General features: G+C 42.3%; 1 protein-coding gene across 2 annotated transcripts in view; it reads left to right on the plus strand.

Annotated features, from left to right (window-relative positions):
- LOC137374922 (multiple epidermal growth factor-like domains protein 6) overlaps positions 1–26,225 on the plus strand; it is a 355,699-nt gene that overhangs the window by 280,088 nt on the left and 49,386 nt on the right. For both annotated transcript variants that reach the window (XM_068041513.1, XM_068041514.1), the window contains exons 8-15: positions 11–133; positions 3,385–3,507; positions 5,604–5,741; positions 6,607–6,729; positions 9,857–9,979; positions 10,912–11,085; positions 19,992–20,123; positions 25,197–25,325. In XM_068041513.1, the coding sequence (XP_067897614.1) occupies positions 11–133; positions 3,385–3,507; positions 5,604–5,741; positions 6,607–6,729; positions 9,857–9,979; positions 10,912–11,085; positions 19,992–20,123; positions 25,197–25,325 (1,065 nt within the window). The remainder of the gene's footprint in view (positions 1–10; positions 134–3,384; positions 3,508–5,603; positions 5,742–6,606; positions 6,730–9,856; positions 9,980–10,911; positions 11,086–19,991; positions 20,124–25,196; positions 25,326–26,225) is intronic.

The raw sequence follows: 26,225 nt of genomic DNA on the forward strand, positions 1-26,225 counted from the left end.
CCACCACCAGTGAAAGATCCGTGCAGTGAGAGGAATGGTGGGTGTAGCCACATGTGCCGCAACAAAGCTGGAATTGTACAATGCGATTGTAATCCTGGATATCGGCTAATGGCGAATGGGAAAAGTTGTGATGGTAAGGAAACAGTAGGTGATTCCTTGTGAATTATCAACAAGTACACAGTGGGTAATTCAAACAGTAGTCTGCAGGGACCACTAGCTCAATCTTACTTTACACAAAGGCCTTATTTAACCCAGTCATATTCTTTGCTTCCATAGAAGGGTCTTCAAGGAATAATACTTGCTCCCTTTCATTGAAATAATATATAATTAGCATTTAAACAACTGTGGTGATGAGGATTTTAATCCTTAAGCTGCTGAATAAACAAGGATTCCTGTTATACAAGGAATAACATGTACCATCCTATAAATGGGCACATCGGAACTCCTCACTCTTTAAAATTAATCTTGCTTAAGCATGCAGAAAATAAAACAAAAACATATATGAAAGTTTAACTTCTGTATTGTGTTTTAGCCTTTTGTGCTTGCTCTAAAATATTCACTGAACTTATTGCATTTATTGCACGTTTAAACAGTGTCAGCACTTACTGCGCCAGTAATACTTCACTTCTGTGCCTCTCATACACCTCAAACACAGTACTATTACATTGGGTTACATGGTATGCTGGACAGTGGCATAGCTAGGAGTAGAAATTTGGGTGGGTCTCAACTTCTTGTGGGCAGTCAATGACCTAAATTGGTCATTGGTGCTTGAGTTTAGAGTGCTGTAATGACACATTGCTTTTGACAGTGACAGAACCCAGCTAACTGCACAAACCAGCAATACTGTCTTCTCTCATAGTACATTTTATTTGGAATAGTATCCCACAGAATTCTGTGCATGGCTTATTTATTCATTGCCTTAATTACTGACCGGGACTCTAAACTTTGCTTCCTGTTAGATAATTTGTTCAGTTTACTTGACGGATTTAACTCGAAACCCAAAGTGGGTTTATGTCATCTCAAGTAGAGAAGTGATGATATTTATTCGGTCTTCTGTTGGAATGAAAATCTTTTGGACGAATTCTTGGCAGAATACTTCTGTGTAGTCATCATTGGCTGTTCCTTGATTCGAGGAAGACGTCTACTCGGGGTCGCGACTTTCATGGGTCTTCATGTGACTGAGCAGACCGATTTTCTGTGCAGAAATAAGCTGTACTATACTGTTGTGTTCCATTATGTATTGAGGACCTGCATTAACACCAAGCTCATCTATTCACCCCCAACCCCTTCCCCACCACTGCGAGGGTTGATGGCTCTGAATGCATGAGTCTCATACAACTGGCAATAACTCCGAAGTAAATTTTCCAGTTTCATTAAAGTTGCCTGCTGGGAAGAGCCATTTCTTTTAATAGGTTTTCCCAGTGATTGGCCTTCGGAAATCCAACAGGTTTTTGTTTGGCATTGATGCTAACTGCACTAAATCCAAGCATCAAGTGCCATTGGCATCAGTATGTCTGCTCTCCCTCTCACATTTTTCAAACACAGAGTTAGAAGTTACTGCGTCTGCAACAGTGGCTGTCCCTTTGTTAGCTATTTGGGATGAGTGAGTTCCCAGAAAACAATGGTGGTACTGTAAATCTGAGAGGAACTCCTCCGTTAATGCCATATATTGTTTTATGTCTCAAATTTTTAATGTCCTGTTTGATCCCCTCTGTGTAGTCCAGCAGGGGGTCAAACTCCATCCTGTTACACATCACTGCATCATTAATTCGTCCTTTCCTGGAAACGTGACCATCTCAGATTTCAAAAGTACTTAGTGCCCTTAACCCCTACCTCATTGAGTAAACATTGCTTATACAAGGAGACGCCTGTGCAGTGGACAGTGCTTGAAAGTCATTGCACATAAAGCTCTGTGATCGGAGTCATTGGAGGGTTGTGAGGATCAACCACCATTTTTGTAAATATTTTTAATTGAAAAAATAAAATGTTTATTTAGTCACCTATTGCAGCATGTGCGATGGGAGCAGGGGTCGGCAAAGTGTCCGTACAGGGACATCAGTGTCTATGGTAAAAGTTGCTTTTTTTTTTGGTGGTTTAATGTGACTTTATTGATACAAAAATAGAAACTGCTCACTTCTTGTATCCACAACTCGCTCTGCGACCTCGAGCTCTTTCAAACTTACGACCCTTGGAGGAGATGTAGGGCTTGGTGTGGCTGTGTGGTGTCCCAGGAGCTGACCCAAAATGTCTGTAAACTTCCCAACCTTTGCGAGGTCCTGAAAGCAGCACTGTACCATTACCCTTGGAAGTGGCCAGGACTAACTGGTCAAAGGTCATGATCTGGCCTCCAGCTTTCAGAATGCGATGTCGAGCCCCGTCGGTGACCCGTAGCGCACAGACCTTAAGCTTGGGGACATTTGTTGAGGTCTGTGACTGGTAATTTCAGGAATGAGAAATTTCCCATTGGCTTCTTCAGACTGGCTTTTTAAAAATAATCGCAAATGTCAGTTTCACAGCTGACAGGTGCTGGGAGTGGGAACAGCAGTTTCTGAACTTAAGACAGCTTCAGAGTTTTCCAGCAGGTTCTGATTTTTTTTTAAAAGCCTGCCAGAAAAGCCACATCTGTCTGAAGTTCGGAAACTGCTGTTCCTGCTCTCAGTAACAGTCAGAGAGGGGGGGAGGGAGAGAGAGAGTGGGTAGAGAGAGAGAGATGGGGAGAGGGGGACGGGGAGAGAGGGGGAGAGAGAGAGGTGGGAAGAGAGAGGTGGGAGGGGGGGAGAGGGGGGGAGACAGAGCGGAGATAGAGGGGGAGAGAGAGAGTGGGGAAGAGAGAGAGGGAGAGTGAGAAAGGGGAGAGAAAGGGGAACCGAGAGGGAGGGACAGAGAGGGGAGAGAGGGGGAGAGAGAGAGAGAGAGGGAGGGAGGTGGACACAGAGAGGGAATAGGAATTGACACTGAGAGGAGGGGAGAGAAAGAGATCAGGATCACACCTGACAGATGGACATCTATCCAGATTCTCCGCATTGCTATATCAAGTGAGTGGGCAGACATTGACCACTTGTGCAAGCAATAACAGGGCCAGGTATCTCACTAAATAGGGAGAAATACGTTTTAAATCAGACCATGTTAGATGTCATTAGGTTGCCTCCATGTCAGTGGCTGAGTCAATAATTTTGTCAAGTGTCTGTGGTGCAACATGTTGGTGCCTATCCCTGAATGGGAATAATGGAATATCCAATGACCTGAAGGGCTACTTATCATCTCCTGGTGGATTATTTTTCTGTTGATCTCTTTCTCCCTGTGGCTAGCTTTGAAGGGCTCAATGGTTCTGCGTGATGAGTGCTTTATTATTTTGTCTGTTAATGTTTAACCTTTACTTTGCAGACATTAATGAGTGTACTACTGGAATTGCAATGTGTGCTCATCAGTGCGTCAATATCCTGGGATCATTCAGCTGTATCTGTAACCCTGGATTTGAGCTGGGTGCTGATGGGAAGCAATGTTACCGTAAGTACTGTCATCAAGCTTGATGTGTGTAATCAACACAGTGTTCACTGGGTTGTACTTCATGCTCGTCTCACTTTCATTGTACCATCAACAAAGTGATGGTAATTGATGGTGACGTTCTGCATCACTGCCAAATCACAGCATGATTCACAGCTTTAATGTTAGGGAGTAAACCCAAACAGAAAATCCGAAGTGGAACCCTTAAGGCGGTCATTTGTCACCTTTGGCATGTTTCTGGCAGTTCCTGCAGCCATACCGGTGCCAAACCTCATGCTCTGCACTCCTTTGGACCCTACTAGGAAGGCCGAGAGGGGGGTTTTGACGCTTGGGCAACTCACAATCTCCATATATTCCGCCCAGGCATGCGCCATGGAGAGGTCACTCCATAGTCGCCTCACAGCAACCAAAACAACACGAAAGGCAGCAGTTACTGGTTATAAGTCCAGCTCAGTTGGCGAAGAGATTGGGCGCCACGGGTTGCCTTTGTCAGTGGGAAAGGTCATCGCATCTCACTGGACAGCTACCTCCTGCCTCAAACCGGGCAGCCCCCGGTCAGAAAGGTTCTGTCTCGCCATAGTCCACCTGCTTCAACGGGTGCTTGGAGCTCAGGGTCATTGCCCGACAAGCGGACTGTGACACCGCATCAAACAGCACGACAAAAAAGGAAAGAAGGTACCAGCCCTTCGTTTTGCAAGCTGGAATGTCAGAACTGTGTGTCCTGGCCTGTCGGAAGACCTTACACAAATCAACGACTCTCGGAAGACCGCCATCATTAACAACAAGCTCAGTTGACTCAATGTAGACATTGCAGTACTTCAGGAGACACACCTCCCTGCGAGCGGATCTCTAAGAGAGCAAGACTACACCTTCTACTGGCAGGGTAGGGATCCTGAAGAACCCAGACAGCATGGAGTGGGCCATCAGGAACCCTTTACTCAGCATGACAGAGCCACCTTCAAATGGCTCGGAATGCATACTGTCCATCCGACTTTAATTTCAAAGAAAATTCATGGCAATCAAATTTGTGCAGTGACAACTAACTTCCAATCTGCTTGACTTCTATGTCAATGTAGATGATAAGGAATGGTGCATCATACATCCCAATATAAATAATGCTGTGGATGGAATTCTCTTTGTACATCTCAGTAATTTTTATTTATTTATTTTATTTCAGAGATACAGCACTGAAACAGGCCCTTCAGCCCACCAAGTCTGTGCCAACCATCAACCACCCATTTATACTAATCCTATATTAATCCCATCACCCTCTCATATGCCCACCTTCCCTCAATTCCCCTACCTATACTAGGGGCAATTTATAATGGCCAATTTACCTATCAACCTGCAAGTCTTTGGCTGTGGGAGGAAACTGGAGCACCCAGCGAAAACCCTCACAGTCACAGGGAGAATTTGCAAACTGCACACAGGCAGTACCCAGAATCGAACCCAGGTCGCTGGAGCTGTGAGGCTGCGGTGCTAACCACTGCGCCACTGTGGCAAATGTGTTTATAATAAGGGGTCTTCTTCCACCTGTGTATAAAAAATGAAATCTTATGTCAGCCAGTCCTCACACAAAGACCAAAGCACCAAATTTCTTGGATCTCAATCCCAATTGTTGTGCCAGGATTGTGCCTGTTGGTGCCCTCCATACTGGTCACATCAGCTCTTGAACAAAGGGGTTAATCTGGTTGCAATTCCAAAATTTTGTTTTCACTTCTGTAGATATCTAGGCTGCTTGTCTGGCCTGGGCTCCACTGGTGAAGTCCCGCATGCTCCCTTCTTAAATGCTGGTATGTCTCACCTTGTGACATACTGGTTGCCACATAAATCTCAGGATTCGACTGTTGATATGGCATGGGAACTTCTAGCTTAGGGAGTCTCCAATCCTGACTGTGGACCTATTCTATTACTTGCCTTGTAAGGGCACACATATGTTCTGCCGTTTGCAATTCAAATCAGAAACTCCTGGAAGTGACAGAGACCTAGTGTGAGCAGGTCTCACCCGGGGGTTCTGTCAGAATTACTGTGGAATCCTCAATGACTTTTGGCTCCATGATTTTGAGTGTTTGATGCATTATTTGTCTTTCACCTGACAGGTATTGAAATGGAGATTGTGAACAGCTGTGAGAGGAACAATGGTGGCTGCACTCACCACTGCAAACACACAACCAACGGACCCTCTTGCTCTTGTAATCACGGATACCTCCTGGATTCTGATGGGCGTACATGTCTTGGTACTGTAACATCCAGGTTCCTTGGTCAAACCCATGTGGCATTTGTTATTATAACCTGTAGCTAGATTTCTGTCTGCATACTTTAACATAACTAAAGTTCAATCAGAGAGCAACACAGCAGTCTGTACATTTACATCTCAAGCTGTGTCTGCCATGCATGAAAATGCAACGTTATATTGATTGAACCTCACCAGTCAGCCATTTTACTGAGGTTTGCTTTGATGTAGTTTGTACAATAATCCAGAGCCATTGCAGTGTCATTATTGCAGTGGTGCAATGCTCTGGTCAGGTTGTACGTTAAGTGTTACTTTCAATTCTGGCTATGAGGCACAAGGAAAACAACCGAGCTCTGGAGGTAGTGCCAGAATAGGGTCAGGAGGTTGTTCACTAGTTCGGAGGATTGAGTTATCTTACCTAGGTCATTCCACCTATTAATCTCCATTTGAGCGAACGTGTATATCCTAATTAGTTATGAACTTGCTAATTTGTATCAATGTCCCTCTGTCCTGTAGTCATGCTTCATTTTTAATAGTGCTCAAGGCTAACATTTTTATGGAAGGATAATTAAATGAGCCAAATGGCCTCTTTATCTGTAATTACTTTTTTGGGTCACTGTTGGTTACTGACTCATGATAGTGAGTTTTCTTGCTGTATGACAAAGAAACTTCATGATCGTACAGCCCTCTTGTTTTGTAACCAACTGGCACCATACTGGTGTCTGACTAACAGATCTCGTGATACAGTAGACCTATGTGAAACTTGCTGTTTAAGTTTGATGACTGAGTCAGTGTTTCTTCTGCACTGCTACTAGACGGAGTTCAAGTTTTTATAAAGTTGAATATTCCTAATATTCCTATCCCTATAGATTCCAATGAATGTGAGACTGACACAGCATGCTGTGCACAAGACTGTAATAACAATCCTGGAGGCTACGAATGCAGTTGTCGAGCAGGATACAGGCTAAACATGGATGGATGCAGCTGTGATGGTACAGTGAGGATGAAAGGAAAATTCCAAGAAGCTTTGCTCTGCGTGTATTGTGTGCTGCTTTGGTTACATTTTACAAACCTTTGGGAACAGACTGTTTGCGTTTTTTTATCCTCCTGGGCAGAGATGTTGCATTGTGCAAGGACATGCATAAAATGAGCAGGGAGACCTTAAGAGTGGAGAGGGAAGTCCTAAAGTCAACACAAGTGCCAGGCAATGACCATCTCCAACAAGAGAGAATCTAACCATCTCCCCTTGACATTCAATGGCATTACGATTGCTGAATCCCCCTTTATCAACATCCTGGGGGTTACCATTGGCCAGAAACTGAACTGAAGTAGCCATATAAATACTGTGGCTACAAGAGCAGGTCAGAGGCTAGGAATCCTGCAGCGAGTAACTCACCTCCTGACTCCCAATCTACAAGGCACAAGTTAGGAGTGTGATAGAATACTCTCCATTTACCTGTATGGGTGCAGCTCCATCAACACTCAAGAAGCTTGACAGCATCCAGGACAAAGCAGCGCGCTTGATTGGCACCCCATCTACAAACATTCACTCCCTCCACAACCGGCACACAGTGGCAGCAGTGTGTACCAACTACAAGGTGCACTGCAGCAACACACCAAGGCAGCACTTTCCAAACCCGCAACCTCTACCACCAAGAAGGACAGGGGCAGCAGATGCGTGGGAACACCACCACCTGCATGTTCCCCTCCAAGCCACATGCCATCCTGACTTGGAACTATATCGCTGTTCCTTCACTGTCACTGGGTCAAAATCCTGGAACTCCCTTCCTAATAGCACTGTGAGTGTACCTACCCCACATGGACTGTAGTGGTTCAAGAAGGCAGCTCACCACCAGCTTCTCATGGGTAATTAGGGATGGGCAATAAAGGTTGGCCTGGCCAACATTGCCCACATCCCATGAAACGAATAAAAAAAAAACTATTTGATCCTTGTAAAACCTAATGAGGACTATTTGATTTTTTTCACTGAATAAATTTTTCCACAGAATCCCTGATGCTCTGTCAAGTCAGAGAAGCTCATGATTTGTATCGAAGTTTCCAAGTTTCTATACAACCACTGTTTTACCTGTCCAATTTTTCAAGCTTCAGAGGCTTTGCTGAAAGAATGCAGTCTGTGAAAACACATAGTTCTATTCATGATCACCCCCAGACTGGAGCTTATGTGGTAATAGAACTGAAAATAAATCTGGCTAATATAAAGTGATGGAAACAAGAAGAATGTCTAAGTTACCTCCTGGGACATTCTTACATTCCTTGTTATCTGCCACCTTCTGTTTATCCATTTGGTAGTAATTATTTATATCCTGTGAAATGATGCATTCAGTATGCTAGAAATCTAGTTAGTTCCTTGCACAAGCTTGTTGTACCATTAAGAACTTGACTAATTTATACCTTGTGGCTCATATCACACCAGTTTACGTTATTCAAATTTCAAACAATATTTTTCTTGTTGATTAAATCTTTCAATCCCTCTCCATTTAAAATAAACAGATGTGGGGCAGGCAGGAGGACTCAATCTCAACTATGGTGGGAGGGGGAAAACTTTGGAAGAAGAAGCCTTTTTGAGGTTGTTGCCATGCTGTTTTGGTAGTTACAGCCATAACAGTTACAGAGGCCAAGACCTGAGAACATTTACTTGCTTGTCTTTCCAGCTAGGGATGAATTGCGGCATGCGCAGACTAACTGAAGGGAAATTAATTCTTTCAAAAGCTCTGCATTTAACTGAATCAATACATTCACCCTTTCTAAAACATGTTGCTCAGAAAAGAGGACAGTCCAGGAAATATTAAAAGAATCTCTCTCCTATCTGGTTGGAAATGGGATTGGTGCTTGTAGGCATATCATAGGCCCAACCATCTTCAGCTGCTTTGTGATCTTCCTTCAATCATAAGGTCAGAGGTGGGGATGTTCACTGTGTTCACAATGTTCAGCACCATTCGTGACTCCTCAGATACTGAAGCAGTCCATGTAGAAATGCAGCAAGACCTGGACAATATCCAGGCTTGGGCTGATAAGTGGCAAGTAACATTCGCGCCACACAAGTGCTAGGCAATGACCATCTCCAACAAGAGAGAATCTAACCATCTCCCCTTGACATTCAATGGCATTACCATCACTAAATCCCCCACTATCAACACCCTAGGGGCTACCATTGACCAGAAACTGAACTGGAATAGCCATATAAATACTGTGGCTACAAGAGCAGGTCAGAGGCTAAGAATTCTGCGGCGAGTAACTCACCTCCTGACTCCCCAAAGCCTGTCCACCATCTACAAGGCACAAGTCAGGAGTGTGATGGAATACTCTCCACTTGCATGGATGGGTACAGCTCCAACAATTCAAGAAGCTCAACATCATTCAGGACAAAGCAGCCCGCTTGATTGGCATACCATCCACAAACATTCACTCCCTCCACCACTAATGCACAGTGGCAGCAGTGTGTACCATCTACAAGATGCACTGCAGCAACGCACCAACACTTGTTAGACAGCACCTTCTAAACCTGCAACCTCTACCACCTAGAAGAACAAGGGCAGCAGATGCAAGGTAACACCACCATTTGCAAGTTTCCCTCCAAGCCACACACCATCCTGACTTGGAACTATATCACCATTCCTTCACTGTCGCTGGGTCAAAATCTTGGAACTCCCTTCCTAACAGCACTGTGGTTATACCTACCCCACATGGACTGTAGCGGTTCAAGAAGGCAGCCCACCATCACCTTCTAATGGGCAATTAGTGATGGGCAATAAATGCTGGCCTGGCCAGCGACGCCCACATCCCATGAATGAATAAAAAAAATTAGGCTGAATGAATCAAATGTGTTTTGGAACACAAAGGGTCCTGTGTTGTTGATGTAGGGAGCATATTGTTTGGTGGACAGGAGACTATGTTTGAATAGAAGAGTTGTAATTATAGAGGAATATTCTGCAATTTCTTTGACAGCCTTTGGGGATTTAGATAAAAGTTTCTCTTAGGGCATTAAATGGATGGGAGTCCATGATAGGATGGATTGCATATGACCTATAGAAGGAGGGTCATAGGTCAAATGACATTTTCTCATTCCATGCTTATATGTTCTCTTATTTCTGCTTATAGATGTGGATGAATGTTTAGCAGACAATGCTGGCTGTGACCATCTGTGTATAAACACCCTTGGATCCTATCAGTGTACATGTCAGGGGGGATACAGACTGGACACAGACAGGAAAAGCTGTACTTGTGAGTAAGGATGACTAAAACGTTCAGAGTATACAAACCATTGACCTGTGATTTCTGAGAATAAACTGCTAGGTGTCTCAAGCCGTGCAATTTATGAGACTTCAATGTGGATTTACTTTGAAACCACCAGCTTCTGATTTGTGTATTTGTGTTCAGTTTGTACAATTTGTTTCTGTTGAAAATTCAAATTGATCTTACCATTCAAATAAACTTGTGATGGATATGTCATGAGAATTTTTCAAGTGCTGTTTCTCATGGCCCATTTTGGAGTAAACTTAACTTGATATTGAGTGGATTCAAGGGTTATTTTAAATGAAAATTCTTGCTGTATTACTTAAGTTTATTTTCTTCAATCTTTTGGATTGTTCTATTGTGGTAAAAAGGGACATGTATCTGCCCAGTCAAATGGCCAAGAGTGTACCTACAATCTACATTAAAAAAATCAAAGAAGCTTCCAATATGGATCTTGGCCAGTAAGATATTTTGTTTAGTTTGTACCATATCCCAGTTTTTGCATTATTTTTTCTTTATTTGGGCTCTTCTTCACCACGCCACACCCCCACACATATATGATATGCATCATTCTTCAGCTATGATGTAGGAAGATATCCTGCTCTCAAAGCTCTGTCTTTGGCACTTGAGGTCCCAATTTTGAAGTGCACAGGAGTGGACTAGGAAGGCTCAGCTGCTGAAATGTCCTTCCTATAGAGAAGTAGTTGATCTCTCCCAGATTACACAAGTGAGATTGAAGGCTCACGATGCAGGGAATCGTCATCTCAAACCCACTTGCCAACACTAAGTGTTTGACGAGCTACATTGCTACAACAAATTGCATTATCAGGGGATCCAGAAAAATGTTCAATTGGTTTTACTCAGTGGGACTGTTTTTTCTAGCCCGCCATTCAGTTGACATGATGCTTTTATGTCCTTAGCTCTTGATGATGAATTTGAAGGGGAGTTGGACGAAGAAGAGGAAGAAATAGAACTCGCCAGGTTCCAAGATATTCTATTAAGGACCCCTCCACAGCTTCTTCACTACAAGTCCTCCTTGACACCTTTCTATCAGGAGGATCTGAGGAGCGAACTCAGACTTGTGCATAAAATCAGTATGTGCTGTTAATTTATTAAATTAATTACGTGTTACTTAATGAGAGCTTATCATAATCATTCAGTCATTTTCTCTTGCTCATGTTTTGCTGCTTCCTCCACCCTCCACCAATTTCCCCTAAATGAGGTGAATGCTGAGAATTACTTTGTCGGTTCCGTGAATTTGTAATACTGACCTACTGTTGGTGCTATGCAAATGTCTCTCTGCGACTAGCCATTTGGGTGGGAATGGAGAGAGGGAATAGCACCCTGGGCTATTTCTCCTTCTGCTCGGTATTTTTTTCAGATGGCCCAGCTGAAATCAGGAGCTCAATGTGTGGTGAAGTTATGTCTTGGTGCTCTTTACCATGGAATATTGTTGCATAAATACACAGCTTCATCAGCTTTAGTGATTTTTTTTAAAAAAGCTTATTATTCATGGGATTATTATTTCATAACAATGAGAAAACAGATGCTTAGAATGATGCATAATGATCGGTGGTGGAACATAATGCCTAGCAGCTAGTAACTATGAATAATCACCTGTCAGAGATCCTGGGTCGTGTTTGTGTTGCTTAGTTCAACTTGTCGGATTATACAATTTTTTTTAAACCACAGAGAAGCCTGCAAGTGTTGCATACCTGGATAAAGCAGTACGATCTTACATGGAAAGAAGAAGCACCTGTGAATTTAAACCACCCCTATTCGAACAAAATCTGCCCTCAATTGTTAAGCTAAATGACATCCTGTGTTTGCATCTGATTTCATATCCAGCTCAACCCCTTGCAGGTTACTCTTTCTTATGTTATAGATGTTCTGGAAATGGCTACCATGAAGCATTTCCTCCATGCCTTTGTTACCTCTAAACTTGACTATTCCAATGCCCACCTGGACGGCCTCCCATTTTCCATCCTCCACAAACTTGAGATCATTCAACGCTCAGCTACCAGTATCCTAACTCGCATCAAGTGCGAATCACCCATCAGCCCTTTGCTTGCTGACCTCCATTGGCTGCCAGTCTGGCAATGCCTCGATTTTGAAGTCCTCGTACTTGTTTTTATATACCTCCATGGCCTTGCCCTCTCTATCTCCGTAACCTGCTCCAGCCCTACAACCCTCTGAGATCTCTGTGCTCCCTAAATTCTGGCCCCTTACTCATCCCTGATTTTAATTGCTCCACCATTGGCAGCCGTGCCTTCAGCTGTCTAGGCCTTAAGCTCTGGAATTCCTTCCCTAAACGTCTTTGCATCTCCAGCTCTTTCTTTATGAAGCTCCTTAAAACCTACTTCTTTGACCATGTTTTTGGCCACCCGCCCTAATATCGCCAGATGTGGCTCTGTCAAATGTTGTCTGATAACATATCTATGAAGAGCCTTGGGATGGTTTGTTAAAGGCACTATATTAATGCGAATTGTTAATTTATTACTGTTGATATTGTCTTCAAGCATGCAAACAGAATGGGTCAAATCTGCCTGGAAAAAAGTAACAGTTAGTTCATAATGCACAACATTATTAATGTGCAGATTGGCCAGCACATTCAGGGGAAGAAGAGATATTCCATGAGTTGCAAAACTCCAGAACTCGTTTGCTGATTTATGCCGCTCTGCCATTTGCCTTGCACAAAAGGCAAAACGCCTGAGATTCACCAATATTTTTAAGAACTTCCTGGATTTGCACATTAATTGCCCATTAAACTCGCTGTTCAACATTGGGGCTCATAATTAATAGCAAAAGTACCATTTTAATGATGTGATAATTGTTAACACAATGCCAATCAATCTTTTCAGCCCAGGAAAGGAACAATTTAAACTGTTGAGTTTAACATGCTGCACATAGTAAGCTGTTGTTAAAAACTCTTAAAATTACAAGTTTTTAATGTTTTTGCTTACTTTTCCTTTCTGCCGCTTCTTCCTCTGTCTCTTAGTCCAATCTTCTTCCTCGCTTTCTTAGTCCAATCTTCTTCCTCCCTCTCTTAGTCCAATCTTCTTCCCTCTTTGTTTCTCTTTCTGTAGCATTTGTAACAATGAGTTGACGGCACAAATAGAAATAAATTAATATGACCTGATAGCTGTTACAGAGACTTGGTTTCAGAGTGACCAAGACTGGGAACTCAATATTCAAGGGTATTTGATGTTCCAAAAAAATAGACAAAGAGGTGAAGGAGGTGTAGTAGCTTTGTTAATAAAGGAAATTATCAGTGCGATGGTGAGTAATGATATAGGTCCAATAGATCGTGATGTGGAATCAGTTTGGGTGGAAATAAGGAATAGCAAGGGGAAGAAGTCACAGGTGGGAGTCATCTATAGGCCCCCGAAGAATTGCCTCACTCTAGGACAAAGTAAATCGGGAAATAATGGAGGCGTGTAAGAAGGGCGCTACAGTTGTCATGGGTGATTTTAATCTGCATATTGACTGTACAAAACAGATTGGCAGAGGTAACTTGGAAAGTGAATTTGCAGAGTGCATCAGGGATTGTTACTTAGAGCAATACATTGCAGAACCTACCCAGGAACAGGCTATTTTAGATCTAGTAATGTGTAATGAGGTAGGATTAGTAAGAGATATCGTCGTGAAAGATCCTGTAGGAGGTAGTGATCACAACATGTTACAATTTCAAATTCAGTTTGAGGGCTCAAACCAATGTCCTCAACTTAAACAAGGGCAATTACGGACGTATGAAGAAAGAGTTGTCTAAAGCGGGCTGGGAAAATCGACTAAGGGGAAGGTCAGTGGATGAGCAGTGGCATTGAAACAGATATTTCATAATGCTCAGCAAATTTTATCCCGGTCAAAAAGAAGGACTCGATGAGAAAGATGAATCACCCGTGGTTAACAAAAGCGGTCAGGGAGAGTATACAATCAAAAACTAAGGCAATACAAAGCAGCAAAAACTTGTGGTAGGCTAGAGGATTGGGAATTTTTAGGAACCGGCAGCGAATGACTAAAAAGCTAATAGGAGGGAGAAAATTGATTATGAAAGTAAATTGGCAAGAAATATAAAAACAAACAGCAAGAGTTTCTATGGGTCTATAAAAAGAGAGTAGCTAAAGTGAGCGTGAGACCCTTGGAGGATGCGACTGGAGAATTGATAACGGGGAACAGGGAAATGGCAGATAATTTAAACCAATATTTTGCAGCGGTCTTCACGGTGGAGGACACTATAAACATCCCACAGCTATCAGATAAGCAAGGACTTAATGGGAGGAAAGATCTTGTAACAGTCTCTATCACGACGGACAAAGTATTTGACAAATTAATGGGACTAAAGGCAGACAAGTCGGCAGGACCTGAGGTCTGCATCCAAGTGCTTTAAAGGAAGTGGCTGCAGAGATAGTGGAGACATTGGTCGGAATATTCCACAACTCACTGGATTCCGGCAGGGTCCCAACAGATTGGAAGACCACTAATGTGACGCCCCTGTTCAAGAAGGGAGGGAGGCAAAAAGCAGGAACTATAGGCCAGTCAGCCTAACATCGGTCATTGGGAAAATGCTAGAATCCACTATTAAAGAATAAATATCAGGACATTTAGACAAGCTTAAAGCAATCAGAGTCAACTTGGTTTTGCGAAAGGGAAATCATGTTTGACAAATTTGCTAGAGTTCTTTGAGGATATAACAAGCAGAGTTGATAAAGGGGAACCAGTGGATGTAGTGTATTTGGATTTCCAGAAGACATTCAATAAGGTGCCACATAAAAGATTATTGCACAAAATAGGAGCTCACAGTATGGGGGTAATGTATTAGCATGGATTGAGGATTAGTTAACTTACAGAAGACAGAGAGTCAGAATTAATGGGTCTTTTTCAGGTTGGAAAGACGTAACTAGTGGAGTGCCACAAGTATCAGTCCTAGTGCAATTATTTATATTAATGACTTGGAGGAGGGGGCAGAGTGTAATATATCCAAATTTGCTGACGATACAAAAATAGGTGGGAGGGCATGTTGTGATGAGGACATAATGAATCTGCAAGGGATATCGATAGGTTGAGTGAGTGGGCAAAGACTTGGCTGATGGAGTTTAATGTAGGAAAGTGTGAGGTCATGCACTTTGGTAGGAAGAATCAAAAGGCAGACTATTATATAAATGGAGAGAAACTCCAAAAAAGTGCAGCACAGAGGGATCTGGGTGTTCTTGTGCATGAAACCACAAAAAGTTAGCATGCAGGTGCAGCAAGTAGTTAAGAAGGCAAATGGAATTTTGGCCTTTATTGCTAGGGGGTTAGAGTTTAAAAATAGGAAAGTCTTGTTACAACTGTACAGGATGTTGGTAAGGCCGCACCTGGAGGACTGTGTACAGTTTTGGTCCCCGTATTTAAGAAGGATATAATGGCATTGGAGGCAGTTCAAAAGAGATTCACTAGGCTGATTCCTGGGATGAAGGGGTTGACTTATCAAGAATGGCTAAACAGGTTAGGCCTTTATTCATTAGAGTTTCGAAGAATGAGGGGTGATCTTATTGAAACATACAAGATTTTGAGGGGACTTGATAGGGTAGATGTTGAGAAGATATTTCCACTAGTGGGGGATGGGGGAATCTCGAACGAGGGGACATAGTTACAGAATAAGGGGACACTCATTTAAAACTGAGATGTGAAGGAATCTATTCTCTCAGAGGGTAGTGAATGTCTGGAATTCTCTACCCCAGAGAGTTGTGGAGGCCAGATCATTGAAAGTATTTAAAGAGGAGGTAGATAGATTTTTCAAATCTCGGGGAGTTGAGGGCTATGAGGAGCTGGCCCGAAAGAGGAGTTGAGGTCTGAGGCAGATCAGCCATGATCTTATTGACAGGCGGGGCATGCTTGAGGGGCTGAATGGCCTACTCCTGCTCCTATTTCTTATGTTCTTATGTACTCATTTGTCTCTAATTGTCCTCCTTCTACATCATTCCTCAGTTTCTTTCTCAATCCTTAAATCTCATTGAGATACAGGCCGGAAATTTACTCCGCCCCAGTGGGTCAGATGGTGGCGTGGGGGTGGCATATAATTGAGGCCTACTGGCCGTATTTTCGCTTCCGGACAAGTTTACGGCATCAGGTGGGGGCTGGGAAATGGCCCGCCCGCCCGAGGCCAATCAAGGCCCTTAAGTGGCCACTTAACGGCCCGTGCCTGCCTCCATGGGTATTTTACCCATTGAAAGCAGGGGTGCTGGTGGCGTGAAAGGCTGCCCAGTGATAGCTGCCGGCCTTTCCGTGCCCCGGGGTGGGGGGGACCATGGCAATCAGGCACAGGGTGCCCAATTGAGGGTCGGCCCCGCCTCCCAACCCACCCCTGGGATCCAAGACACCCCCTCCCCCCAAACGACCACCCTAGCCTCACCACGGCACGACCGATCCCCCTGGTGAGGCAACCCAAACTCACCCACTCTCTCGGGTCCGTGGCATCGACTGGGCTGCAGTCCCAGCAGTGGCCACCGCTCCTGGTGGCGCTGTTGAGACTAAGAGCTGCCGTCCCACTGATTGAGGCGGGACCTCCTCCCTCAAGCGGGTGGAAGTCCCGCCTCGGGACAATTAAAGCCTGGGGTACCGTAAAATACGGGACGGATCCCCAGGCTAGGCAGAAGCGGGTTCGTCACCAACATTTACGTCGGAGTCCGGCTCCCATCCGCCCACTGTAAAATTCCGGCCACACTGTTATTCTCATAGTTCACTAAGTTCCAAGATGCCGTTTTGCCCTTGTTATGCCATTATCAGCTTGTACTTCGAGCAAGTTTAGTCAGAAATTATATTCGAGCTGAAAGGTGCAGCAAAATGTCTAACTAATGGCGATCACAAGATTTGCCCAATGAGAAAAACATATTATGGTGTTTGTGAAGAAAATCTCATGAAATGCAGCTTGCTGATTGCTATGGTTCTCATGAGATGTTCACTTTGTATTTGGCTACAGTGTCTATTGAAAACGTATGGAGTGTTTTTTTTTTAGAATATTACAGCGCAGTACAGGCCCTTCGGCCCTCGATGTTGCGCCGACCTGTGAAACCATCTGACCTACACTATTCCATTTTCATCCATATGTCTATCCAATGACCACTTAAATGCCCTTAAGGGTGGCGAGTCTACTACTGCTGCAGGCAGGGCGTTCCACGCCCCGACTACTCTCTGAGTAAAGAAACTACCTCTGACATCTGTCCTATATCTATCACCCCTCAACTTAAAGCTATGTCCCCTCGTGTTTGCCATCACCATCCGAGGAAAATGACTCACTATCCACCCTATCTAAACCTCTGATTATCTTATATGTCTCTGTTAAGTCACCTCTCCTCCTCCTTCTCTCCAACGAAAACAACCTCAAGTCCCTCAGCCTTTCCTCGTAAGACCTTCCCTCCATACCAGGCAACATCCTAGTAAATCTCCTCTGCACCCTTTCCAAAGCTTCCACATCCTTCCTATAATGCGGTGACCAGAACTGCACGCAATACTCCAGGTGCGGTCTCACCAGAGTTTAGTACAGCTGCAGCATGACCTCGTGGCTCCGAAACTCGATCCCCCTACTAATAAAAGCTAACACACCATATGCCTTCTTAACAGCCCTATTAACCTGGGTAGCAACCTTCAGGGATTTATGTACCTGGACACCAAGATCTCTCTGTTCATCCACACTACCAAGAATCTTCCCATTAGCCCAGTACTCTGCATTCCTGTTACTCCTTCCAAAGTGAATCACCTCACACTTTTCCGCATTAAACTCCATTTGCCATCTCTCAGCCCAGCTCTGCAGCCTATCTATGTCCCTCTGTACCCTACAACATCCTTCGGCACTATCCACAACTCCACCGACCTTAGTGTCATCCGCAAATTTACTAACCCACCCTTCTACACCCTCTTCCAGGTCATTTATAAAAATGACAAACAGCAGTGGCCCCAAAACAGATCCTTGCGGTACACCACTAGTAACTAAACTCCAGGATGAACATTTGCCATCAACCACCACCCTCTGTCTTCTTTCAGCTAGCCAATTTCTGATCCAAAGCTCTAAATCACCTTCAACCCCATACTTCCGTATTTTCTGCAATAGCCTACCATGGGGAACCTTATCAAACGCCTTACTGAAATCCATATACACCACATCCACTGCTTTACCCTCATCCACCTGTTTGGTCACCTTCTCGAAAAACTCAATAAGGTTTGTGAGGCACGACCTACCCTTCACAAAACCGTGCTGACTATCGCTAATGAACTTATTCTTTTCAAGATGATTATAAATCCTGTCTCTTATAACCTTTTCCAACATTTTACCCACAACCGAAGTAAGGCTCACAGGTCTATAATTACCAGGGCTGTCTCTACTCCCCTTCTTGAACAAGGGGACAACATTTGCTATCCTCCAGTCTTCCGGCACTATTCCTGTCGACAATGACGACATAAAGATCAAGGACAAAGGCTCTGCAATCTCCTCCCTAGCTTCCCAGAGAATCCTAGGATAAATCCCATCTGGCCCAGGGGACTTATCTATTTTCACACTTTCCAAAATTGATAACACCTCCTCCTTGTGAACCTCAATCCCATCTAGCCTAGTAGCCTGAATCTCAGTATTCTCCTCGACAACATTTTCTTTCTCTACTGTAAATACTGACGCAAAATATTCATTTAACGCTTCCCCTATTTCCTCTGATTCCACACACAACTTCCCACTACTATCCTTGATTGGCCCTAATCTAACTCTAGTCATTCTTTTATTCCTGATATACCTATAGAAAGCCTTAGGGTTTTCCCTGATCCTATCCGCAATGACTTCTCATGTCCTCTCCTTGCTCTTCTTAGCTCTCCCTTTAGATCCTTCCTGGCTAGCTTGTAACTCTCAAGCGCCCTAACTGAGCCTTCACGTCTCATCCTAACATAAGCCGTTTTAACATACCTTTTAGATAATGCAGTAGCTGACAGCAAAATAAAGTTCTATCTTTGAAAATACTAACTGGTGCTGAAGACGTGACAAATTCTGCAGATATAACTGGAATTTACAATTGAGACTCTTGGGCTATTCTATGAGGTAGAGAGGCTCTGCAATCCTTCCCTTCCTCTGCAAGTACAGAGTTCATGAAAACTGATGTTAGTCCTATCTTGGTTGTCAAAGTCTTGGCTGAAATTAGACATCAGAACAAATTATGCTTTTCCTGTCAATGTCGTTATTAACCATTTTAGTATTAAATTTCTGCTGTTTATGTTGCTTATTTCAAGTTCTTGCATGACTCATTTGTTTTGAAACATAAGGACAATCTTCACTTATCTGCAGCAGACATTATCCATGTGCGCGTGATTGACAAAGAAATTGCAGTCTTTTACTTGGGAGCTGTCAGATGTGGAATAAGGATGTGTCTCAGTTTATATTCAGTCCTAAAGCGTCATTCTGGAAGGTGATCATACTGTTTAACCTTCTGCCAAACTCATTGGATATTTGACTCCTTTATTGCTCGTGGTGAAGGCAAAACTAGAAAGTGAATTCCAAACTCACCTGGCTTCAGACAATGAGGCCATGGCACCTACTGAGTTTTGGAATATGCATCATGCAGGTTTTCCAAATCTGAACCACGCTGCTTCTTGTATCCTCACTGTCCGCCTGATTCAACTGATTCTGAGGATATTCTGTACACTTGGCAATGTACAGGATTCCAGCAAATTTTGAAAATCCCACTTAATGCAACTGCAGCATTAATGCAAATGCAACAGTACAATCGCTAGAATTTTTAGAGCTTCCATTTTGGCCTATAAAATTGGTATCCATGAACTGTAGAAATAATTGTGGGTTGTTGTTTTGCGTAACTGTGTCTTATTTTAATCCCTTGCTTGTTTTCTTGACATTTAGCAATACTACAAATACAAACTGATCTTCAGTGATTTTGTTTGAAATTACCATGGCTTTCTGGGGTCCAATTTTTCTCCTTAATTTTCTCCTAATTTGTTCTCAATGCTGTATATTATTTTTCACTTGTAGTTTGTTTGGATAACACCTTTGGGAATGACTGCAGCCTCACCTGTGATGACTGTGTGAATGGAGGCATCTGCAATGCTGAGGGAGATGGCTGCAGCTGTCCTACAGGATGGGCAGGCCTCATCTGTAATGAAAGTAGGTGAACTTCTTCTCAACTACTGTTTATTTATTTTATAGATTTAATTTAGCCTACTGAACAACATATTTATCTCCTTCATGAATTTATCAAATCAAATCTCCTTCATTTGACTTGGAGAAACTTTTCCTCCACTCTAACACAATGCATTTCAGAACCAGTTAGAAGTTCCATTATCTGAAATGGATAAACAGCATTTGGCTAGTTACATAAAGGTTGAGACTATGTTCTGGGTATAGAATTTCATTACAATCAAATGTAGATTATTCCCTGGTAAGCCTGCAATCATCATAATCCACTTATGTCATCACGAGCTATAGAACTAAAGTGCATTGAGGGACCACCTCTGGTATTAAACTTGGTCAAACAGAGAAAAATCTCTGAGCTGGCAGAAGTGGGTTTGACTGGTTATAATACCTTGATTGTCTCATGGTTTCTGACACAATTGGAACCCTTCACTAAACATTTGATTTGTAAATCCTCCCACCCATCCATGATTTAATGCAGACGAGACCAAGAGACACTTTCACAGCTTAAATTGCTGTCATCTGTCTATAATAGGCATGGGTTAACCTCCATGGCGTCTTTGGATCTGTAGCAATAGGTCTTAAATACCCTCATTATATAAACTTGTTCTGATTGACTGATTTGGAAAAACATGCAGAATAGGTAATTGTCCTCCAGAGACTGAGACAAATCACTGGAAAATCAAGTTGCTTTGTTTTTATGGTCACTTCAAATGGGTTTGCATTAACTTAGGATTTTATAGATTTAATTACCAATATACAAATGACTGGATCTAATTACATGATTTGAAAATACTACAAAAATCATTACCTTTGAAAACCAGGGATAAATCATTGAAAGATTAACAAATATGGATATGTTTTCATGCGAGATTTTAATGATTGGTCTTGTTTAAATTATTTCAAATTGAAACTTATGATTGTGTGTTTGTGTTCTAGCAAGCCTATACCTAGAACACGTCTAATAATCACTTAAGTACTCCAGGCTATTTTAAAAGATAAAAACCTAAAACAGACATCTAATTGCATTTGAAATTCAAAGTCAATGAGTTTTTAAAATGTTTTTCTCCATCAATAACAGATAGGAGAAGTGAGTGCAGAGTACTGGATTGTTATTTGATGGTCATTTTCAACATGTTTTCCTGGGCAAGCCGTACCCAGTGGTTGGTGGGCTCCGTCTTGGCTAAATGCTGGACAAGTGAAGTGCGCATCAAGGCTTGCAAACTGGAACTGGTTCAGGAGATTGTATAAAGGGTACAGTTATAATTTGCTACAAATCGTGACCAGAAGAAATCTGTCCCTGCATCCTTATGTGCTGTAGGGTTAATGTATTAATGTGTTGCTCTTTCCATTACAAAAATATACTGTATTTCCTTTCATATGGGCTACACTTTTAAAAGAAAAGTTAGTTTCAGTCAAGACTTGGAACTAGATGCAAGTTGATTTTGCTCCCCACCCCCCAACCCATGCCCACAGGGCTTTTTGTTGGCCCAGATTTTGCTGTACACCAATAACTGCAAGGCTATCAGCCATTATTACAGGTTAAAACTGACAGTCACTTCTGGCATTCACATAAGTGCAGTTAAACACAGAAATACGGAAGTTGTCAGTGACACCCTGCTCCTCCAAAGGCTATGCTGTTGCAGTCTTCACTGATGGAAGCTGCACAGAGAACACTATCATGGAGCAAACTTAGGCTAATTTCTCACTATTCTCACTCTAAAGAAAGATGAAAAATTTAGGGCTTGTACAGTAACAAGTAACTGAGTTTTTAATGGTGTAATAAGTGATAACTACTGCTGAATGACCTCTCTGGCCCTGAAAAATTAATTTTACAAGTCTGCAAATACCCTCAGAAAAAATTAATGTTGCATATTTGAAAAAAGATAAAACTATCTTTAAAAATAGTTTTTCTCTTTTATGTCTTTCTCTTAATACCACATGTATATTCCAATGTTTATTTCTCTTCCTATACAATGATTTAAATGCATTTTTTCAGGATTTTTACTTCCTGCTTTGCTGTTTGTGTGTGTCAGTGAGGATTCTTGAATCAGATTGGTTGTTGAAGAGATTCGCTGCCACTTTCCTACGCACAGATGCCACAGATCCCCTATAGAGGGCGCCGCATTGGATTAGATGCCCGAAAGCAAGAAATCTCCACTGACATGTCCACAAAAAGCCTGTGGCAACTGTACATGAGGTGAATGGCAAAAACCATTCCTTTGCCACTCACAGCAAAATCTGGGCAATGTTTGGGTGTGGTTGATAGGCACATCAATATGGTAGTCATTTACTGTCCTATCCAGTTACCACCAATACTGTTGAGGACACACCCTGGAAGGCACAACCCAGGACATGAGATGAAACAGGTGCAACACAGTGCAGAAGCATTGTCGGCATAATACACATAAGGCAATCAGGATGAAAAACAGATATCACACTTAATGGGCAGCAAAGTGCAGAGGTAAACAGATCCAATAGACAGGAGACAAACTAGGCAGAATGCATTATAGGAGAAAGAATAGATACTGTGCAGCACAGGAGAAAGAAACAAAATAGAAACAACACAATATGCTAAAGTACAGAAGACATAACAGATATAATTCCATTCACTGCTGCCCTGTTAATGATGAATGGAATAGCTGTTTCTCAACACGATCAATGTAGAAGGTGGCCACAAGACTCATTTTTAAATATGAAGCTATACAGACATTACAGACTATCTAATTACAGGTGAGATAACCTTTTGCAACCATCTGCATTCAATGTTTGTAATGAATGGCTGTATGGTCTGTGTCTGCAAACTGAATCTTGAGAGCAGCTGTTCTAAAGCCGCTGAGATAAACTAGTTTTCAGAGCTCTAATTCATCCAGTTATTAGAGTATCAGTTACAGGAAGCTCCAGTAATCAAAGGCCCATCCACCCATGTACCTATCAGTTAAATAAACTCTCCTGCCCCACCCTCCTCCACACAGATAAATGATAGTTCTGTTTTCTCTGCATTTTGACTCCTGAAGGATTGACTCCTTCTCAGGTAACCCAATGCCATCTTCCATCTTGCCCAGCAGCTTGTGAAGTAACCTTAAAGGGCAGCATCGGAAGGACACTTCAGCACCACGTCACTTGGAGACATAGTGCTTAAAATAATGATAAGATAGTCCAGACATGGAGAGGAGCATTTTACTGGCAATAATTTCAAACTGAAAGTTGCTCAAGGCATTTTTTTTTATACAAAAGGGAAGATGCCTGAGATGGCCAAGAGAAAATGCTGCACAGAAAGAGACCTTTTATTCTCTCACAGACCCAATGTAAATTAATGCAGTGCAAAATAGCAGCAACATTTTTGTAGATATTCATGATGGCAATAAATGAGAGTTAACATGTTAGGCACCAATTTTGTTCCAGATTGATTATCTTTATTAACATAGCGTGTCCTCCTTTTAATTATCTTGTTATCATATATCAATTGTGTTCTTTTGTTAGGAAATAATTATATCAGCTGGATTTTTTTGTTTGAATTAAAATGTTAGGTTTCTCATAGGGGGTGAGATGAAATAAATAGAATGAGAGGCGGCTCGTGTGGAGCATAGACACCAGAAAATGGCCTGTTTATGTACTATTAATTCTATGTAACTCTATGCATCATCCACTGCACCTTTTTCTCTCCCATTATCATTTCTTGCCAGGGAGGCCCAGGAGAGAACCTGTTCCCAGGCTTCTGTCAGAGTTGTTCTTGTGCTGAAGACTTAAGTAGATTCATCTTAGAATTTTTCCTTTAATAAAAACTTAGGGTATTTTAGTGCATTTTCAGTGAGCAGTACTAGTGCTGTCACCCAGTGTCACCACCAATCACCTCAAATTAGGTGGAACAATGATGAGATACAGATTAGCACTTCATTTACTTTGCCTCAACAATGTGTGTAATCCCGAATTTCACGACAGATTCTCCTACTTAACCTACATTTGCATTTTCCAATCCAGTTAACGTGTGACTTCCCTAAGTGAGACAGTCCCTTGTGTTGCAGGTAGGAGAGCTTTCTGTAGTGGGCCTTTTCCTTTAGGAATTGGGTTATGTTTGCTCCTTATTTCACTTGGGGTTGCTATAATCAGGAGCAAGAGAGACATTTCACTTCATTAAACTGTTGAATTTAAACCCAGCTTGTTCTAAATCGCGACACCAACCTATATTTTCTCTTTGTATCCTCTGCTCCTGTACAAGGTTTGAAATTAAGATTGTGAACCTGTTTTATTTATTTGCAGATAGTAGAACATAAAGGCTGAATTATAGGAGGCAAAAGAATGATTCTGGTTCTGTTAACAGTATAATCTGATCTTATTTTTGGCGTTCATTCTAACACTGTAGGCACTGTTTCAGAAGATTACAGTTACGTCATCAACAAGAGCAAGAGTGATGTTTCTATGCACAGTAAAAATACAACTTTTTGAGATTAAAAATTGATTTGGCACCATCAAATAAAAATAGGTGTAATTTAATTGTTTTGCCAAAGTGTTAAGCCATGGCACGAGCAAAATAACGGTCATACAAAGCATACACTTGGTAATTGATGAATAACAGTTATCATTTGCTCTGCTTCTTTTCCTTTCACAATTCCAAATCTTATGCTGAAGTTACTGTGGATCAGTAGGAGGACCATTGAGATGAATGCATAAATGTGCTTTCTGCAGCACTCTTACGAAGTAACGCTGGGGGCAGCTCCGAGGAATTTCCCAGCTTATTGTTTTGTGATTCTTTCTATTTCAGTGCAAAATATTCATGCTTGTCCACTCAAGAGTATGATTTCTGTGAGGTTAATTGTAATATCCCAGTATTTAATTGAATATGTGTGGTCACATTGCAGCCAGCGCATGGTTTGTTGGCATAGAAACATGTGTCTTGAATTGTTACCAATTGTATGGATAATACCCTTTTGGGAAAGTGATATACCTGCTCCATTCAGGCTGACTGTGGATGTCAGTTAATAATGTGTCAATGACATAAACAAATTTCAGCTGATTTTTTGCTGTTGGCTTTTGTTTTCTTCTTAGCCTGTCCACAGGGTACCTTTGGGAAAGATTGCAATAGCATCTGCAAGTGTCAGAATGGAGGATCATGTGATGCAGTCACAGGGACATGTCGTTGCCCACCTGGAATTGGTGGAGAATTTTGTGAAGATGGTTTGTATCTCTCATATTACAGAAATACATGTAGTTCAGCTTTCTCAAGTTGGGCAGATCCTGCTATCACTGTGCAGTCAATCTCACTTCTTGTCTCCCTCTTTCTGCCATTAATTGCATCTCTCTCTCTCTCTCTCTCTCTCTCTCTCTCTCTCTCTCTGTCCCTTTTTCCTGATTCCTGAAATCTCTGGCATAAATATTTCCTGTTCCTGCACCTGGCCATATTGGATTGCTTGGATACAGCCAATAGAGGAAAATTGGATGGGGAGGAGTGCATGATGATTAGGGAGTCTGTTTGATTTGTCCCATATTTGCTGTGTTTATTCAATTCAATACAACCAAGAACAAAACCAGGAAACTCTACCCCTCTATCTGTCTATTTCTCTTTCTTATTTCTCTCACTTCCTTCTATTCAGTTTGCCTCTTCCCCCCACCCCAAACTCCCAGTTCAATGTGTCTTCTGTTGCTCTTTGCATTTTCCCTACCTAATGTTGGTTGCACTTTCTTTCTCATTATAGGAAAACATCTTTACATAGATCACATGAGCCAGACTATTTGACTCGCCCCTCCTCATGCATTTAAAAGAATAATGTGCAGTTTCCCCATTCAACATTTCTTCAATTATTCCAAAATTTTGAGTTTTCTCCATCCAACCCAGAAATCCATTTCACATAAAATCAGTCCTAAATTAGCCACTTGCCTGTTTGAATCCTACCCATGTCCTGCTGTCATGGTTTAACTTTTGGAGTTAACTTTTCCACCCATAAACTATTTTACAGACCTTTGAGATTCCACTCTTTCCAAGGTGGAAGAGCCAATGTTTCTGAAGTCATCGGTTCTGATTGACTTGTTTTCCCACCAATTTCTGCAGTTGCCCCTTCTGACGCTGTTCAACCAAGG

The sequence above is a fragment of the Heterodontus francisci genome, chromosome 11 (assembly GCF_036365525.1).
Source record: "Heterodontus francisci isolate sHetFra1 chromosome 11, sHetFra1.hap1, whole genome shotgun sequence".
NCBI classification, from domain to species: domain Eukaryota; kingdom Metazoa; phylum Chordata; class Chondrichthyes; order Heterodontiformes; family Heterodontidae; genus Heterodontus; species Heterodontus francisci.